This window comes from Mirounga angustirostris, unplaced genomic scaffold (assembly GCF_029215605.1).
Source record: "Mirounga angustirostris isolate CCGP_5_RB_7025 unplaced genomic scaffold, mMirAng1.0.hap1 SCAF_13, whole genome shotgun sequence".
In the NCBI taxonomy this organism is placed as follows: domain Eukaryota; kingdom Metazoa; phylum Chordata; class Mammalia; order Carnivora; family Phocidae; genus Mirounga; species Mirounga angustirostris.
Genome location: NW_026991721.1, coordinates 25540320 through 25558938, shown reverse-complemented (window position 1 = coordinate 25558938; position 18619 = coordinate 25540320). Strand labels below are relative to the sequence as shown.

Here is an 18619-nt window from a genome sequence, read left to right as displayed (position 1 = left end):
CTCGAGCCCAGGACCCCAGGATCATGACCTGAGCCTAAGGCAGACACTTAACCAACTGAGCCACCCAGGTGCCCCTATATCTTATATCTTAAACATTTGCAGTTGTTGCTATTGTCTTTGGGATGATCATTGTTAATGACTTAGTTGAGTAGGTATACCATTGATTGGAAACCTGATCACCCATTGTTCAAATCTTCCAGGTAATTTTGGTTTTAGTTCTGGTTATTATATCTGAGTAATTTCATGCTTGACTTTTAAAACCTTTTTATTCTGAAATAATTTTAGATTTACCCAAGAGTTGCGATAACAGTACAGAGAACCCCATTGGCTCTTTACCTAGCTACCCCGAGTGTAAACATCTTACATAACCATAGAATAATTATCAAACCCAAGAAATTAACATTTGTACTCTGTGATTGACTAATCTACAGACCTCATTTGAATTTCATTGGTTTTCCCACTAATGTCCCTTTCCTGTTCCAGGATCCGGGCCAGGATCCCACACGGCATTTAGTCATGGCTCCTCCAGTCTGGGGCAGTTCCTCAGTCCTTCTTTGTGACCATTCTTTGTCTTTGGTGACCTTTACTCTTTTGAAAAATACTGGCCAGATATCATGGACCGTGTCCCTCAGTCTGGGTTTTCTTATGATTGGATTGCACTTACGCATTTTTGGCATAACCACGGGGGTGATGGGCCCTTTTGTGGGTATCAAGCACTTGATACTGATATGTCTGATTACTGGTGATGTTAACTCTCATCTCTGACTTTGAGGCTCTCTTGGAATGTTGCTTAAGGAGAGATTCCAGAAATGGGATTCCTGGCTCAAAGGATGTCATCCTAACTTCTTCTCTTGACTAGTTAAGACCTGTGAAATGCTACCAGCCTAAAAATATTATTAGGGCCCAGGGTGGGGAGATCTTTGCCAAAAGTCAGAAAAAATATGCTGTAGACATAGAACATCCAAGGTGGAGCCTTGTGTTAGTGAACCTTGGGCCTCATTCTGTAGGTTAATCTATATCTTATCACTAGATGAATTTTGTTTATGAATTACAGAAAACTCTTTTAAAGATTATTTTAGAGAGAATATAATAACAACACTATCCATGGTTATAGTAATATAGTCCAGTCTGATTGCAAACAGCACTAATAGTCCTCATATCATCCAGTAGGTGTCAGGCTGATTTCGTTGGTCAGCTCCGTTTGTGGGTGTAACATCCTTATTGTTCGTTATTTATTTAGCGTAGCCATCTGCTTATATCTTTGATAGGTCAGAAGGTGTGTTCACCATGTTCCTTTCTATATGACCAGACTGGCTTTGCCCTATCCAGTAGGAACTAACTGGCATGAGCAACCATACAAGGCTTCAACACTACCTATATCTCAAGAAAGACACAGATTGACAAAAATAAGCTCTTAAATGCAGGTTGGTAGAGCAGAGAGACCTTGGGAACAGGATGTCTGCTCTGCCTTCTCCCTCCACTCATCCCAGCTCAGCCTCTTCAGGAACTGGCTGTCTTATCCAGCTGGGCATCAGCTAAATGTCCAGGGGAGGACATTGGGTTCCTCAGGGCTGGAGCTAGAAGTGGGGCACCAGGATCCAGCTGGGCTTCCAAGTCAGAAGCTCCCAGACAGGGGAATCAAGAGGGTTTAGGTAGGATTAGCCCAACACTACAAAGGCCTGAGCAGACTTGGGTAGACTAGGGAGAAGGAGCCCCTGATGGAAGGTCCAAGTGGCTTAGGTGAGTGTCAGGCTCCATATTGTTTGTGGCTCACTATTGTGGGCTGGTCTTGGAATGGGACACAGATGGGTCTGGCTGGCTCAAAGGACCAGAGGTGAAGCCTAGGACAACTTTTACAGGAGTTGTGACCTGATGAAAACCTCCTATCTGTTTGCCATGCCTGGTTAGATGTGGGCCTAAGACTTTCTCTCTCCCCAGGTGAACAAAGCCCTGAAGCAGAAGTCAGACATCGAGCACTATCGGAACAAGCTGCGCCTCAAAGCCAAGAGGAAGGGATATTACGACTTCCCCCCGGTGGAGACGAGCAAGGCTCAGACAGAAAGGAAAAAGATGTACGAGAAGACCCAAAAGGAAATCGAGCACGTTTTGGATCCAGACCCAGAACTGTGTGCCCCATTTGCTGAGTCTAAAAACAGGTACAGTGTCTAAGGGATTCTCTGATGGTCCCTGTACTGTTAGTGAGATGTGGGCAGAGGGTGCCCTGGGTAACACAACCCTGGTCCCTCGATCTGTTACCTTAGGACTGTGATCTTTGCTGGCTGCTGATCTGGACCATGCTGGTCTGTGTGAGCTGGTGCTCCATAATGAGTTTAGAAAAGAATAAAATTGAAGCCATTAAAAAAAAAAAAATACTTGGGCAAACAACCATAATCGTCCTTTAGTTCAATAATATTTCCAAACCAGTAGCCATTTCAGAGCTGGGTGAAGACATAATTATCACCTACCTGGTTATGCAACTTCCAGATCAAGGGACATTGTATTTTTCAATTAATTAGTGGCTCTTGCGTAAGAAATGCAAATTTCATGCCTCACCTTTTTATTCAGCTTCAGTAAGTACTTACCACACAGCTACTCAGAGCTCTGTGCTGGGTTCATCTCTTTAATTCATAGATTTGTTCATTTATTTGACATTTATCATCACCTACTATGTATGAGGCACCTTGCAAGCTGCTGAATGCTCTCATGGTCATGTATGCTTTGTCTTATGCATTCATTTGTTCATTCCACCCATTCAGCATTTTATGGTAGGTAAGACAGCCCAGTCTCCACTCTCGTGGGACTTAAGGTCTGATGAGAGAAAAAAGATAACTATCCCAGAAGTTTGTTACTCACAAGTGCAATGGGTGTTTGCCATGTGATGGTCTCTGGCCTCAGAGGGAAGGTCAGTCCCAGCGGTTTGAATTGGTATTATCCCCAAACTTTTTTTTTTTTTTTAAGATTTATTTTTTTATTTGAGAGAGAGAGAGTGAGCAGGGGGAGGGGCAGAGGGAGAGAGAGAATCTCAGGCAGACTCCCCATTGAGCATGGAGGCTTCACACAGGGGGCTTCACACAGGGCTCAATCCCACAATCCTGAGATCATGACCTGAGCTGAAATCCAGAGTCGGACACTTAACCAATTGAGCCCCCAGGCACCCCGGCATTATCCCAAGCTTTGTTCCTCACTAAGCAGAGAGTGACCTCACCTACTGGGTAAAGGGGAAGAGGTTAGCAAAGCTAAACATGACCATCTTTCTTCTTTTCCACCCTACCCTAAAGCACCTCCTTGGAAGCACTTTCATGGTTTGAGACCATCCCTTTCAAATATACATTCTCCTTGGCAACAGCCCCTTGGCTTTGGGCATGCCAGCTCTCTGATCCACCCCGTACATCGTATTGGCAGAGGCACCCTCCGCAAATGGGGTGAGACAAGACAGCTCCTGGCCTGAGCGGCCATTGACAGGCTTGGATGGAAGCCACAAAATCAAGCTGGGAGGTGGGGCTCAATTTAATTAATGGAATTGACATAATTTATTTTTAATAAAGAGGGAATTCTAAACCAGTGCCTCATTTACAATGCTTCTAATTAGATTCAATCAGTATGATAAGCTAATGCTACAAAAATCACACTTTGACAGGGCTCAGAATACATGTGTCGCCATGTTGGTAACGGTAAAAGAAGAAGGGTATGGATTTTATAGGAAGGCTGGAGGCTTCTTTAGCTTTTATGCCACACGTGGGGATTTTGTAGTTCAGCAGTCTTTTATAGACCAGGGCAGGGGGTTGTTTTTCCCGGGTTTCCTGCTGCCACTTGGAAACTGAATCAAAGATCATGTGCAAATAAGAGGAACTTAGCTTGGACGTTACCTGGGAAATATATAAAAAATTGCGGTTGAAGCTTTTTATAAGGAGAATGGACACAACTTTTTTTTTCCCCCATAGAGATGCATCCCCACTGCCCAGCAAAAGTTCAGGCCGGATCCTCAAGGCCCTTTGCTGGCCTGCTGATGTTCCGAGCGTGTAGTCCATTCTCCATGAATGTCTGTGGAAGAAATGATTGAATAACCCAAAAAATAATGTTAAAATTTTTTCAGCCAGTGAAGGGAAAAATATGGAAGACCACAAATTTGGGTGAGGTGGGGATAGGAATGGACATGAGTTCAGCAAGGGATGGGGCTGAGAAGGGAAGGATTCACAGAGAAAAAGAGAATGATGGTGACTTGGTAAGCTCTGAGGTGTCATTCTTGTCACACTGGGCCGTTGACTCCAGGGGCTGCCGCCAAGTGTGTGGTGTCCGTTCTCACACGTTGGAGTTACCTGTTAATTGCTCCTCACAGTTCAGCTCTGTGGATGTTCTGCTCTCAGTGACCTTGCCCCAGCGAGGCACGTGTGAGGGGGACTCATGCTCCAGTCCAGGGACAGCATCAGTAACCAGGATTTTACCCTGAGACCTAAATTAGATCAATCAAAGACCCCGTTTAGGTTCCAAATGTTGACTCATCCCCACATCTTTTGAAAGAGTCTTCACAGCTTTTTCTTTAAAGTCAGAAGAACACCCCCATTTTTATGTTATAAACTCTTACCCAGAGGCACAAAGGACGTCGTCATATAACTGACAAAGGTGCTGGCAGAGCCCCCTCCCTACAGAGTCCCTTGGCTCCCACTGCTCCGTGCATCCCGCATCCAGCAGCATCCTACTTCCTGCAGGCATCTATGACTGCGATCCGAGGGCTTTTTCCCGGCAGCCCCCACCGGAAATGCAGTGTAGTTAATGTGCTCCCGAGCAGCTTCAGTCAGTGGCAGATGGGAGCTGATGGGTAAACACCCTGGTGGGAGAACTCTGAGGTGTAAGCTATGCTGTCGTAATAACCACATTTTCTAGCTTCTGTGTTTGAGGCTTTGACATCTGGGGCCTGGCCGACTCTGGAGAAACTGCCCCTCCCAGGGCCATCTAGCTATTTCTGAGACAGTACAGGGCTCGCCTGCAAGTGCACCTTTAATGTGGGAACCAAACAAGCCGGAGCCAATGCCCTAACCTTCTCCTTCACCTAGGGCTCTCCCACTCTGGGTTCCAATCCCCCTGCCCTAATCACCTGCAGGCTGGGTACGACACAACTAGGAACAGCTCCTCTGCCCCAGAGATGGCTGGAATGATTCCAACAATCCACGCCAAAGCCTGTTTACCCTGTCTTGCCTGTTCCTTCCCCAAGAAACCACAAGAGAGCCTCTTGCCCACATTTTCCCCTCACTGCTACTGCCTTGTGATTGACCCTGGTGCTTCCCCATGGGGTGCCCCGTGGCAGGCCCCTTCCCCTTGGAATGGTGAGTACAACAAGCTTTCTTTTCCATGGCAGCGGCCTCCTGATCTATTGGTCTTGGCCACACCTAAATAAAGTAAAACCTACATTTTAATGCAACTATTCCCCATACTTGTCCAGTAAGTTTGAGCCCCAGTTGCCCAAAGTACTATCTCATACTCTCTTTTGGCCTCCTTCCCTTCTCTCTCATTTTTCCGCTTCCTAAGTTGTGCTTCCTGGAGCCTTTTCCCAGGTAAACTAGTTGTACTCAAATCGTCACAGAGCCTGCTTCCAGGGGAACCCAACCTAAGGCAGTAACTCATAAAGATGGAGTTACTTTGATGGAAGCAGAGCTGCTCCTCCTCAGTGGCTACATTTCATCTTTATGGAAACCTAGGTTTCCGTAGAACACAGTTTGGGAACTACTTTCTTAAACTATCCTGGGATTAAAAAGCCCCTAAAAGTGCAAATAAAATTTATTGCTATCCACCCAGCAATGTTTTCAGAGGTTAAAAAAAAAAAAAAGTTTCAAGTTTGCAAGTTTCAAAATTTATTAACTTTTAAAGAATACAGCAAAACGCCACAAGAAATGAATATACCTAAGGGAACTCTATTTGATTAAAATAAGTAATTTCTCTACCCAAGAGCCTAATTTATTTCTAAGTAGTTGCTTACGCACCAGGCACACATGAGTGGTCTGGTCCATTGAGATCCATGTTAAATAGCAGCAGCCTTTAAGCTGGCTTTCATAATGGAACATTGTCTTCAATATAAAAGGAGACTGGAGTGCACCCCAATGTCTAAGTTCTCACCCATGTTCATGGTTCTTGAAAGGGCTCACACAGTCCTGCTATTGTATTTCTAATACTTCCAAAATAGCCTACTTAAATGTCAATTGCTAATCCTAGTGTTTACTCCCCCACCACTCTTATTAGTAAATCTTTTCTAAATGGGTTAATTGGCAATCTCAGGACAGTTGTGAAGTCTGCTTTTTCAAAGAGTGATCTGTAATTAGGTCAAGGATGAGAATTCTTTGGGGGGGGGTGGTCTTCCTTAAAGTGTGAATCACTGTTTCACAAGGTTGTGCTCCATTCCTAAAGGAAGCTTTTAATTGCAGATAACTATAGGGCACAGTTTATAATATTAGGTTTAAGCTCCTATATTAGTCAGGATTCTTTGGGTTGAAACTGATGGCAATCCAGAACAAACTGGTTAAATAAAAAGAGAATTTGTCATTAAACATGAAAGGCCAAGGCTTCAGGCATGAGTAGATCCAAGGGTTCTTACAGTGTCCCCCTTATCACTCTGCTTGTTCCTCTTCAGACTCTTACCTCATAGTGGCAAACTGGTTGCCAACAACTCCCCGCCTATATCCTATCTTCTCAGAAACGTCAAGGCCAAGAGGATGCCTCTTTTCTGGTTGCTCTAGCGAAAGCCCTAAGACTCAGTCTCGTTGGGACCAACTCATGTGCCCATCCTCTGACCAATCATTGTGGCCATGGGGATGTGATGCTTGATTCTCTAGGCCAACTCCTGCAGGAAGGGTAGCCTCCAAAGAACAAAAGAGTGCTCCTACCAAAAGAAGGTCATCATGGGTATCAGGCAAGCAGAGATCACAGAGGTTCTCTAAACAGGTGTAAGCTCCTCATGTTGAGGGGGTAGGTCTAATAGTGTCTATTTTATTCCCCAGGCTAATTGCAAGGGTAGTGTTTTGCCTTGGGAGTTCTTTTTTTTTTTTTTTTTTTTTAATTTATTTTTTAAGATTTTTTTTTTTTTTTTTTTTTTGCGAGAGAGAGAATGAGAAACAGAGAGCATGAGAGGGAGGAGGGTCAGAGGGAGAAGCAGACTCCCTGCTGAGCAGGGAGCCCGATGCGGGACTTGATCCCGGGACTCCAGGATCACGACCTGAGCCGAAGGCAGTCGCTTAACCAACTGAGCCACCCAGGCACCCCTTGCCTTGGGAGTTCTAATGTCCGTTCTAAGCTAACGGCGTGTGACTGTCATGCTATGACTAACCGTGTGTGTGATCATGAAGAGGTGTGTATACGTCTACCTGCCAGGTTTCTGGCTTCCCACATAGTCACTGGGAATAAATAATGTAACCTCTTCACCTTCAACCCATGAATGAGTAGAATCTTAGGATGGAGACGTAAAACAGGTGGTGTTTGGGGGAATCCTCTGAAGACAGGTGCTATGAAATGCCAGTTGTTCACAGAGAAACGTACTGTTGGCCGGGAGGGAAGTAGCCACCTTTGTCAAGCTGCAGTACCATGTGAAACCACCCATCCCCATTGGGCCTCGCTCCCCACTTGTAAGAGTTGCCTCGTGTGGAAGAAGAAAAGCGCAGCCACAGCCCTCACTAAGTTCCTGTTTCTTTCTTCCTCCTCAAAAAGATTCTTCTAATGGCAAGTGTAAACAGTGGTGACAAATGTATGTCTTTCCCAAGGGAGCGGAGTGGAGCCTCTCCACGTGCTACTCCCTGGGCTTGGGATGTTCTGTGTAAGAATTGACATGTGACTGGCTCTCTTTGGGTCTCAGCTGAACTGTCCCCTCTCTAGAGAGGCCTTCCCTAACCATCCTATCTGAAATTGTCCGCCATTTTAGCCATCCTCTGTCACATCTTATTTTTCGTAATAGCATGCATCATCCTCTGAAATAATCACCTGAATTGTCTGTCTCCCTCATTAGAGTGGAAGCTCCAGGAGAGCAGGGTCATGTCTGTCTGGTTCACTGTGGATCCTTATCATCTTCCACAGAGCCTGGCACCTGGTAGGCACTCAGTAAATATTAGATGGATGGATGGATGGATGGATGGATGGATGGATGGATGGATGGATGGGTGGGTAGCTGAGCTCCACACTGCCTCTTGGTTCATGGCTCCTTAGCCCAGAAAGAAATCCCCTGTGGGGAAGATAGAAATGAAAATCTATCAACAGCCACAGTATTAAGTGGCCCATTAGCCGCAGGGTTTATTAACATGTCATAGAACCTGCGTGTGAAATCAGAAAGATTAAAAGGAACAACAGGCTGCTGAGTCAACAGTCAACAAAAGCAAGTTTAGAGGTCAAGGGAGAGCCCCTGACCTTGCCGGCAGCAGAATTTCACATGAAGTTGTAGCGTTGCAATTGATTATGGTTACCTGGTTTCCATAAGAAGAGTATTGACAATTAAGCCAAATGGTTACAACATCTGGGAAAACAAAACAACAACAACAACAAAACAAACTTTGATTCCACCATTCCTCTGGCCTCTGATGGCCAGAGAACAAATCACATGAATACTGAGATCTGCAAGGCAAATCCAAACCCTTCATTGGTTGCCTGTAGTTTGGATCAGTGGAGAATTCCATCTGTCAGGGCATTTGCTGCATCATAACAGTTGTTGAATTTTCTTCAGGCAACAGATGAAGAACTCTGTCTACCGAAGCCGGCAGTCTCTGAACAGCCCGAGTCCAGGGGAAACAGAGATGGACCTTCTGGTGACTCGGGAGCGACCCCGGCGTGGGATCCGCAACAGCGGATATGATGTAAGTCTCTGCGGGGCTAAGGTGAATACAGGCTTTGCTTTCCCCTGAAAACAAAGGTGAGAGAGCATCCCATGTTTCACTTTACTGTGTATTTGTGGAATTTAAAAGTGCACTAAAATGTTTTCTATTTTATGATTCCTTGTTACCTATTTTGCAGAGTAAGATGACTTGGAATGTGTCAGAGTAACAAATTCTTGCTAAAAGGGTTTTGATTTCTAAATCCAACCATTTTATGAACAGTACAGTATTGATGTTAAGTCAACAGCTATTCAAAATGTCCTTAATTTTTTTTCCCTCTGTCCTTAAAACTCAGTAGGAACCACGGCTGTGGGTTAGAATTCATTTGAACACAGGCTTCTTTTAATCCATAGCAGTATTGAGAAGTTGGATTTGTTCCTGATTTCATAACTCCTCAATATGCCATGGAAACAATCAGATGTCCAACAGAGCGATTTGGTGATTTCATATGATGAAAACCATGCTTATGTGCAGTCATGTTGCCAAATGGCAGAAATTGTTCTAATCCCATCAAACTTCCCCAGATGAGGAGCTACAAGGTGGTGTCTCGAATTCACTGGCTCACATCCTGTTAACGTAGTCGCATCCCCGAGCTCATGCAAACGCTACTCTGAGGAGGTGTTCCATAATGCTTCACCCTGCCCCAGAATTTCAGATGGCCTTAAATCTACTCAGATTTTATGAAAAAGGTTTCTTTCCCATTCTCCTCAAACATTTCTCTAGTTACAAATAAAATTTTTTTGTATCAAGAATTATGATTCAAAAATGTCTGGATAAAGTTTTGTTGTAATCTCTGAGGTTGTAATTTGAAAATGACACTCAATTTCTTAAATATACCATGCTAATTTGAGGCAAGAAGGTTTTTTACCCCCTCAGGATTGGTCATTGTTTGCCACAAAAGCTTAAAGTGGGATTTTAATTGTTCCATTAAAAACAGAGATATTTTACCTAATTTGAATTTCTAGTTACCTTACACTTAAACTTGATGTTTGTGTTGGTCATGATTACCTTATCTTTTATTTCTGTTTCCCTTTTTCATATAAAACAAATTGATAGTTTAGTTTTATAAAATTCTAGATGCTTTGGGTGAATCTTTTTTCCCTGCAGGTGAAATTACTCAACATTAATTGTTCTCTTCATAAAAGTATCTTTTATACTAAACCCGGTCAGCAATTTGATAATTAGCCTGTGGTTAAAAATCAGATATTTGAATTTTCCAGTTAATCTCTCCTTACCAACAGTGAATATTCTTCCTAAGTGCCTAGTTTGGGGGACTTCTTTTGCTCCGACATACCTAAGGTATATGATAGGATTCTTAATGTATTTCAAGATTGGAATTAATGGGTCTCTTGTGAGATTCTAGGCACAGACATCTTTACAGTTTGAGGAAATAAGACAGTTTCCCTATTAGTCTTGAAAAGAGAACAGTGCAGTGTTTTTTTTTTAACCATAGACTATGCCATGACTTGCAGTAGTGACTTAATACTTTTAGAATGCCTTGTTAGTACATTACTTACGGCAACAGAAGGAGAGAGATGATTTTTAAAAGGGGGTTGCTCACCCCTCACAAACATGTATAAATATTCCAGCTATAGGTTGCTTTAAGGGAAGCCTACTGCATTCTAATAGATTTTTCTTAAATATACATGTCTTGAGAATTGCATGTGGTCTCAAAAACATAAGCAAAGATAAGCTTCCTTAAAACAAAATGATCATCTAGGGACCAGTTTTAAAAATGGTTAATGACTGTTGTCTGTAAGAATGCAGTTGCTTCCTGTTTCTTATTCCCGTGCCTTTTGTGCTGATCATATGAAAAGTAGCTATCATTTACCAACTGCACAGGATAGACCGGCCTCTATTATAGTCTTTTTATGTGAATTATCTAATGGAATTTGCACAGTCACCAGTTAGGTAGGTACCCTCCTTACACCCATTGTACAGATGAGGAAACCCGAGGCACAGAGCAGTTACATCGTTTGTCTACCCAACTCCAAAGCCTCCCCTCTTAACCACAATGCAGTAGGGCTTCCATAAAAACCCATCACTCTGTATATTTGTCTTCACATGATTGTATGTCCTATACTTCTGATCTCAGGAAGAGGCTGGATGGCAGGTGTCACAAGAACGCTTGCACAGACAACTCAAGCCAAAAATGGACCCGCAGATGAAGGAGGAAAAGACGAGAGTCATGGCTTTAAACAATGCATTCGTTTTCTGAACTTCTGATTTTCCAAAAATGCTAGGGCACCTCTGACAAAAGACTCCCATTAGCCCAGCAGTGAACAGGTCAGTCAGTTGGAAGCATGTCATTCTTCCTACTGGGTCTGGAGATCTTGAAGCCAGGCCCAGATTTCTAGTCATTTCTGCCAGATTAGGGAGCATCAGGGGGGACCTGCTCCTTGACAGGTAGAAACAGAAGCACTGGGAGACTGATTTAATTTCTCCAAAGCTGACCGCGTTAGAATCCCTACAGGAAAGGCGGCATATAAAAATAAATGAGTAAATAAATAAAGAAGCACACACACACACACACACACACAACACAGGCAAATCTTAGCCCCAGGACTGAGGGCAGCCTGGATTGTTTGAAAATGTTTGCATAGAGCAGGATGTGTTGGGACCTGCCCAGGAGAGACTCTCAGCTCCAAGGGGTGTGGGAATCACTGTGTTTTGCCCCAACAATTCTTAACCTCTTAGTCCCCCTAACAGCTAAGGGATGCAGCACACTCCTGGTGGTTTCTGTGGCTCACCTGGCTAGTAATTTTCTAGAAGGCGGCACCCCCTTTAGATGAAGGCATGATTTTAGAAAGATGGCCAGACCAGATCTTTAAACTAACTTTGGCATTGAAATGAATTCCTCCCAGTGCATGAAGCAGGTAGAAAAGATAATGTCAGACTGATATTTAAAATAAAAAATACCTCTATTTCAAAGTATTTTTTTAAATGTTATTTTCTGAATAAAAGTCATATAGAAAATAATGAAGTGGTGAGGGGGGGAAAGAAAATGCCCCGCATGTGAATTCTCAGGCAGAATAAAGATCCAAGTGATTTTCCCTCTATCAGGCAAATTAGTAATCCCTTTATGTCGTTGAGGAATCAGCCTTTGCTTCCAGAGGACAAGGAATAATCAAATCATTCGCCAGAAATACTAATGCACCTCCTCAACCTCGATTTGTGTTTGGAATTTTAAAATGTGGCAGGAATGGGGTCAGCTAAGCGCCTTGGCTCTGAGGGAGACTCAAACGGAATGTTTGAATTATACCTTTGAAAATGAACGCTCCCCTCTAGAAGTGGAGACCTCTACAGGCTCCTTCCCTTAGGTTTCCCTCCAGCACCTTGTCAAAGCTCCACACCTTGGGGTGCTCACAGAGCCTTCACCGGAAACCCTGAAATGTGGCCGGAGGGTTTGAAAACATTGAGAAGGATGATTGATCCCTTGATGCCTCTCCGAAGAGAGGATGCTGAAGGCTCCACTGTAGTGACCACAATCACCAGTCACTCCAGAGGTGTTCTTCAGGGAAACGTTTGGCAATGTTAGTGGAAAACCAGATGGTTTCGCAATTGAGAAGTAGACATAAACCTACAAAAAGGGATACTATGTCAGGCAAGGTTCTGCTGCAGAAAACAGAAAACCTCAAGCCTCGTGAACAGACCAAACATGACTGTGAGGAGTTTAGGCGCTCACCAAATCACCAGAGGGCTGGCAGAATGTTCTGGGAGAGGCTGAGAACAAAACCACAGGGCTGGCCCTGACCAGGGCGGGGGACTGCCTCTAACCCGAGCAGGACGGCGGGAAAGGAGGGGTCTGCCCGGGAACTACCAGGGAGCAGACGGACTGTACTCAGTCTGGCATGCACACCAGGGCCTTCACCGACAGAAGCCCAGGCTCGGGCACAGCCCCCGCCTCACAGAGGGCCATGAGTGAGCGTTGGCCCGTCAGCCTCGGCACCGCAGGAATGCACGCTGCCAGGAGGTTGCCGAGTGCCCGCCCACCGTCCCCACCACAGGTGCAAGAGAGATGAGAGGAGAATGACCAGGCAGAGCAATATTTGGGAAGCCGTGGGGAGAGCTAGAGGAGGCAAGGATGGCTATGAGGAAGATGAAAGCATCGCCTGGAGCTCAGTGCCCAGCCACCCGCTGAAGGCCTGGGTGCGCCGTGTGGTGTGTGACTGGGCATCATTTGCTGGCCTCCCTCAGCTCACAAGGCAGCCAGCTCCCTCTGTCCCAGGTGAACAGCGGTTACTAGAAGGGAAGGAGGCTAGAGAATCAGAGCGGTTGTTTGATGGGTTCCATCGCAGAGGAAGGCAATATGATCTGGAAAGCCCTGGCAGCCTGTGGTGGCTTATAGCAAGTCTGGGGCCTTCTACGTAAATATTATTAGCAGAAGTCTCTCCTCCTCCCTCCCCACCCCTGCGCCAGCATCTTATGGCTTTGGCCTGATAGCAGAGACTCTCATCAGGAAAGGGCAAGGCTGCCCTAGCACTGCATGATGTGCCCAGTTAAGGGTACAACCAGCTCTTGGTTTCTTTGGGAGGCAAGTGGTTGGATTTGAGGACTTGGTCCTTCACCGCAAAGGCAACCTGCTTGTTGCCCTCTGCACTTGGTGCTCTTGTGTTGACCCCGCCCTCACCACCTTCACCCCCTTAGCATCCCACCCAGAACTGTCTCACATGTGTGCTCCCTGCTCAGCCTTTAGTCTTTTCCTCTTGCCTCTGCCAGCTAGCTTAAGCGATTGGTAAGCCTGGCTTGCTATGTCATCTCAAGTTAATGTAGGGGCTTTTAATCCTAAGGAAATAACAGTACTAAGAAGTCAGACTCCCTGGTTGAGCCCAAGGCAAAGAGGTGGAGGGGTTTGGTGGTGAAGGGGGCCTTGTGGTGTAGGCCACATCTCCCCCAGGCTGTGGCTGTCCAGATACTTGCTAACCCCACAGAGATGGATGCCACTTGGCAAGGGGGGCAGGAGGTGGATTCTGGTTGGCAAGTTTGAGAGGGAGTGGGCCAGGTTTCAGGATGGCCTTGTGACCTCACTGGAGCCAGGCCTCCCCTGCAGGCCCAGGACTTCCCTCCCATGCAGGCCATTTCCCACTGGGCAGGAACCAAACAGCTTCCTCTCTGTTGTAAGCACGCAAGTGCCATCTGCCTGCTCATGTTCTCTGATTCCTGTGCTCTGGGCACCGCCTGCTTCTCGTGGTGCCCGCTTACCCAAATCGCTTCTCCCAGACTCTTGCAGGCCAGGGTCCCCTGTGTGCTGCTCAGGATAGGGATGCCTGTAGGGGAAGGGAAGGAAGCAGCAGTGGGCAGGTAAAAGTTGGGCTATGGTACGGATACTACGAGGCCTCGGCTAAGCTCACATGGCCCTGCAGAGCTGCTCCCAACGTGTGCGAAGCGTCTGGGCTTTTGTGCTCTAGCGCAGACCATCACTGGGCGTCCTTGGGCAAGGCAGCTCCCTTTAGCCAAGGACAATGGCTACTGAGAGGATTGGCATTGCCAATTCCCACCGATGCCCAGGGAGAGCAAAGGCAATTCCCAGCTGACCGCTGAGGGCCGGCCCCTGGCAGTGTGCCCAGCAACTGGAGGGAAAGTCCTGTGGTCCTGAGCAGTGCACGCCACACTAGCTCCTCCCAGCCCTGTGTGCTCCCCAGCCCACCTGTGCCCCCAAACCCCTGCAGGAGCCGGGGGCCAGCGGACTGATGAGAATTCCTTGGGAACTGCCATCCCTTTCATTTCTTCTAGCCAGCATTCACTGAGTGCTGGAGCCATTTAGCGTATGTGAATTCAGCAACATGGGCCCTGAAAGACAAAGTGAAAAATTTGAATGTCACCCCAAAATTAGCTTCTGCATATGTTCTATTCATATTGTACATTAGAGATGATCTGCTGCTTTTCGCGTACTACTCCGTAAGATTGTGTACACAGGCCATGTATGCTGTGCCACAGGGTTAATTTAAGGCCTTTCAAAGTTTTACGTTCTCTGATTTTTTTTTTGGTAACTTTCTCTGATTTCTACTTTCTTTGGTGGCGTTAGCATGTAAGCCCCACAGGTGATTTCCCCCGTACTACCTGTGCAGGGCACTCTGGAGAAGAGAAAGATGGATTCACCCGAGCGCTTTTACGCACGAGTAGAGGAGACCGGTGGAAACACATGCAGCCGGCTGGGGCAGTGAACTTGGACGGGAGGCCACAGACACTGGTGGTCCAGTCCTCAGTCCTCACCACTCAGGAAGCCGCCAAACAGCGGCCGGAGGAGTCCTTCTAAAACACATAGCCTTGTGGCAAATCCGTTGGTAGCTCCCCACAGCTCTCGGGTTAAGATTAAACCCTCAGCTCCCAGCTCAGGACGCGTCTGCATCGGCTGGCCCGGGCACGCCCTTCTAGCGGATGCTTGCCGTGCCCTCACCCACCCTTGGCTCGGGCCCCACACACCCATCCCACGTTTGTCATGTGGACTCACATCTCCGTGTCTTTGCCTGTGTTCATCCCTCTGCTCAAGACATCCCTTCGCACCTACTTCATGCAGCCACCGTTTCTCAGTCTCAGCACTGTTGGTTTGGGGGCTAGATAATTCTTTGTTGGGGGCGGGGGAAGAAGGGGCTGTCCTGTGCATTGTAGGATGTTTAACAGCATCCCTGGCCTCTCCCACCAGCTACCGTAGCACCTCCAAAGTTGTGACAACATGTTTCCAGACGTTACCCTGGGGGCAGGCGCGCTCTGGGTTGAGGACCGGTGATCCAGACAATGCTTGCAGAACTCAGTCTAAACATTTTCTCCCCCAGAATCTTTTCCTTGACCCCATATCTGTGGGGTTGACTTAGGCATCTGTCCTTGGTGCACCAGTAGCACGTGGGACTCACTCCCATCAAAGCCCTTACTCCCGGGCTTCCATCTGTAGATTTACTTGTGTTGTTTTCCCTGTTTGACTCCTCAAGGACAGGAATCATATTTTATTCATCCTGGACACCTCAGCACTCGGAATAGGAACTGGCGCATAGTAAATTCTGTGTCTCTGTTTGTTGAGCAAATGAGCAAACAGGTGTGTCAGCCAGAAGAAGTGACTCTATAGCTGAGACTTGAACATATAGGGCGGATTTATAACCCCGAGCCATATAAACATATGATTTGGCTGCTTATCAAATCAGTGTAGGCAAATGTATGTTACTGTTTGAAGTTCCGTCTAAATAGTGGTTATCGGTTGGGCTAACATAACAGAAAACCCAACCCAAATGAAATGATCTTAAATCATGAAGGGAAGGTATTGGGTACAATAAATCCAGGCATGGTCTGACTGGGGCTCCAGTTCAATCCCCTCTGCATTGTGCGGCGCCGTCCTTAGGCATCGGCTTCATCCGCTCTACTGGGAAGTGGCTGCAGGAGCCTCGGCCCCACATCTACATACCACATGGACCAATGAAAGAGAGAATTTCTCCTTTCCAGCCATGAAACAGTTTATGGGTTTTGCTCTAACTGAGCCTCCGAAGGTAAAGTACCCACCCCGTGTATCCATCACTGCAGCAATGGGGGTGGGAGGCTTACACTGGTGGGTTTAACCCAGTCAGACCTCACCGAGGGAGCTGGGGCAGGAGTGGATGCGGGCCGAGGCCATTACAGTATCCGCTACCCGGGGAACACTGGTGGTTGGGCCTCTTAAGGAGCAACACCAGCGTAACCCTCCATGTCGCTCGTTCCACCGGTCTCCGCCTGTCATCTTTAGCTGGCCCTCCATGAAGGGAGAGTTGAGTGCGGTGAAGAGCCAGTGACCACTCTTCCTTGTGGGCTCGGGAAGGCCCGGCTACGGTGAGAGGTTGTGTTTTAGGGGCAGATAGAGGGAGAACGAGGGATTTTGTGAGTCTGGCTGGCTTTTTCTTTTTTTTAAAGATTTTATTTATTTGACAGAGACACAGCGAAGAGAGGGAACACAAGCAGGGGGAGTGGGAGAGGGAGAAGCAGGCTCCCCGCGGAGCAGGGAGCCCGATGAGGGGCTCGATCCCAGGACCCCAGGATCATGACCTGAGCCGAAGGCAGGCGCTTAACGACTGAGCCACCCAGGCGCCCCCTGGCTGGCTGGCTGGCTGGCTGGCTTTTTCAAGACCCGAAAGGAGAAAGAGCAGATCTGAGTGGGTGCTGGGGAGGGCCTATTTTGTTACGGAATGGGGTCGGCTCTCAAAACTGACCTTCTGTCCCCTCCCTGCCCATGGCGCCAGCTCAGCTAGGAAGAGGAGAAAAAGCAGGGGATGGCTCCCCCTCAGAAGCACCCAGTGAAATAGCTTCGCATGAGCCAAAGCCTTCCTTATGTGCTTACTTTCAGGTTGAATCCTTTTTAAAAGATATTTGTAATTAATTGACTGTGGCTCACGCCTCGTTCTCAACGTTAACAAGCAGTGCTGTTTAATGGTCAGGTTCGTGGCCTGTGGAGCTCGGCTGCCCTCAGATTGCAGCTCAGCCACTTCCTAGCAGCGTGAGTTTGGTTTACTCCACCTCTCCGTGCTTTAGTTTTCTCATCTAGAAAATGGGGATGCAAAGGGCACGTGCCTTATAGGGTTGTTATAAGAATTGAGTGAGTTAATGTGGGTAAAGCACATAGAAAACATCCAGTGACCGTTAGCTGTTTTCACTGTGGCTAACAGATTCCATGAGGGAGAGAGGGATACTATTTTTTGTTTCTTTTCCATCCCAGCACTCTAGACATGTCAGGACTGCTAGGAATTTTGTCACACATTGTGATATTGTGATTTATAATAAGAAATATATATATTTGGTTCCCATGCACTATTCCTGGCACAGAGCTCCAAAAACCCTCGGAATTTCCGAAGTGATGAGCATATTAAAGTGTCTTTTTTTATGTTAATGAGGTGACTGGGAAAGCACCCAAGGGTAGGGGCTGGTAGCACATAGAGCCAATGATGAACATGATTAGGGGGGTGGGAACTTTCAGTGAAATTTGCAATTTTGCTAAGACTTTTAAAAATTCCATTTGCATGCCGATTGCAGAAAAGAAGTCACCAAACCATGAATCTGCACCCTCCTACCTGTTCTGAAGGGTACCAGTCTCCCTTAATTGTCAGAGAAGTTCTTGAGAGGTAGGCTCAGGAGGAAGCGGCTGCCTGCACTTGGGCCCTGATAGTGCTTCTCCCTGCAAGGGGAAGTGGAAACTCCCTGGACTTTGGTTTCCAAAAGCAGCTTTGTACACATGTCTCTGCATCCTTGGTCAAAGCTGGCATCATATGGAGAGAAGCAGCCCTATTTTGTGTTGCCCAAAGGACCCTGTTTGGTGGAGAGAAAACTGGACATGGAGCCAGATCAAGGCATCATGGCCAGATGGCCCAGAAATGGATCTTGCTGAACCCTCCACTTGGTATCGGGGCCCTTGCTGTGAAGTTGTAGAAATTGTTCAGAATCTGTTCTCCTTGGGGCGCCTGGGTGTCTCAGTCATTAAGTGCCCGCCTTTGGCTCAGGTCACGATCCCAGGGTCCTGGGATCGAGTCCCACATCGGGCTCCTTGCTCCGCGGCAAGCCTGCTTCTCCCTCTCCCACTCCCCTTGCTTGTGTTCCCTCTCTCACTGTGTCTCTCTCTGTCAAAAAATAAATAAAATCTTTAAAAAAAAAAAAAAAAAGAATCTGTTCTCCTTGCTGAATGGGGAAATGTGATTAGCATGGAGCTGAAAATCAGGGCCTTGGGCAAATTCTTGTACTCCGTAAGTGGAGAACCCTGGTGAGGCAATGTGATGTTGTACACACTCTTGTGTCCTGGAAAGGATGGCCTTGTAAGACATCTATCCATTCTG

General features: G+C 46.7%; 1 protein-coding gene across 1 annotated transcript in view; it reads left to right on the top strand.

Annotated features, from left to right (window-relative positions):
• KIAA1549L (KIAA1549 like) overlaps positions 1–18619 on the top strand; it is a 117015-nt gene that overhangs the window by 63418 nt on the left and 34978 nt on the right. The window contains 2 exon segments of the mRNA XM_064576691.1: positions 1939–2156; positions 8693–8822. Coding sequence (XP_064432761.1) covers positions 1939–2156; positions 8693–8822 — 348 coding nt within the window.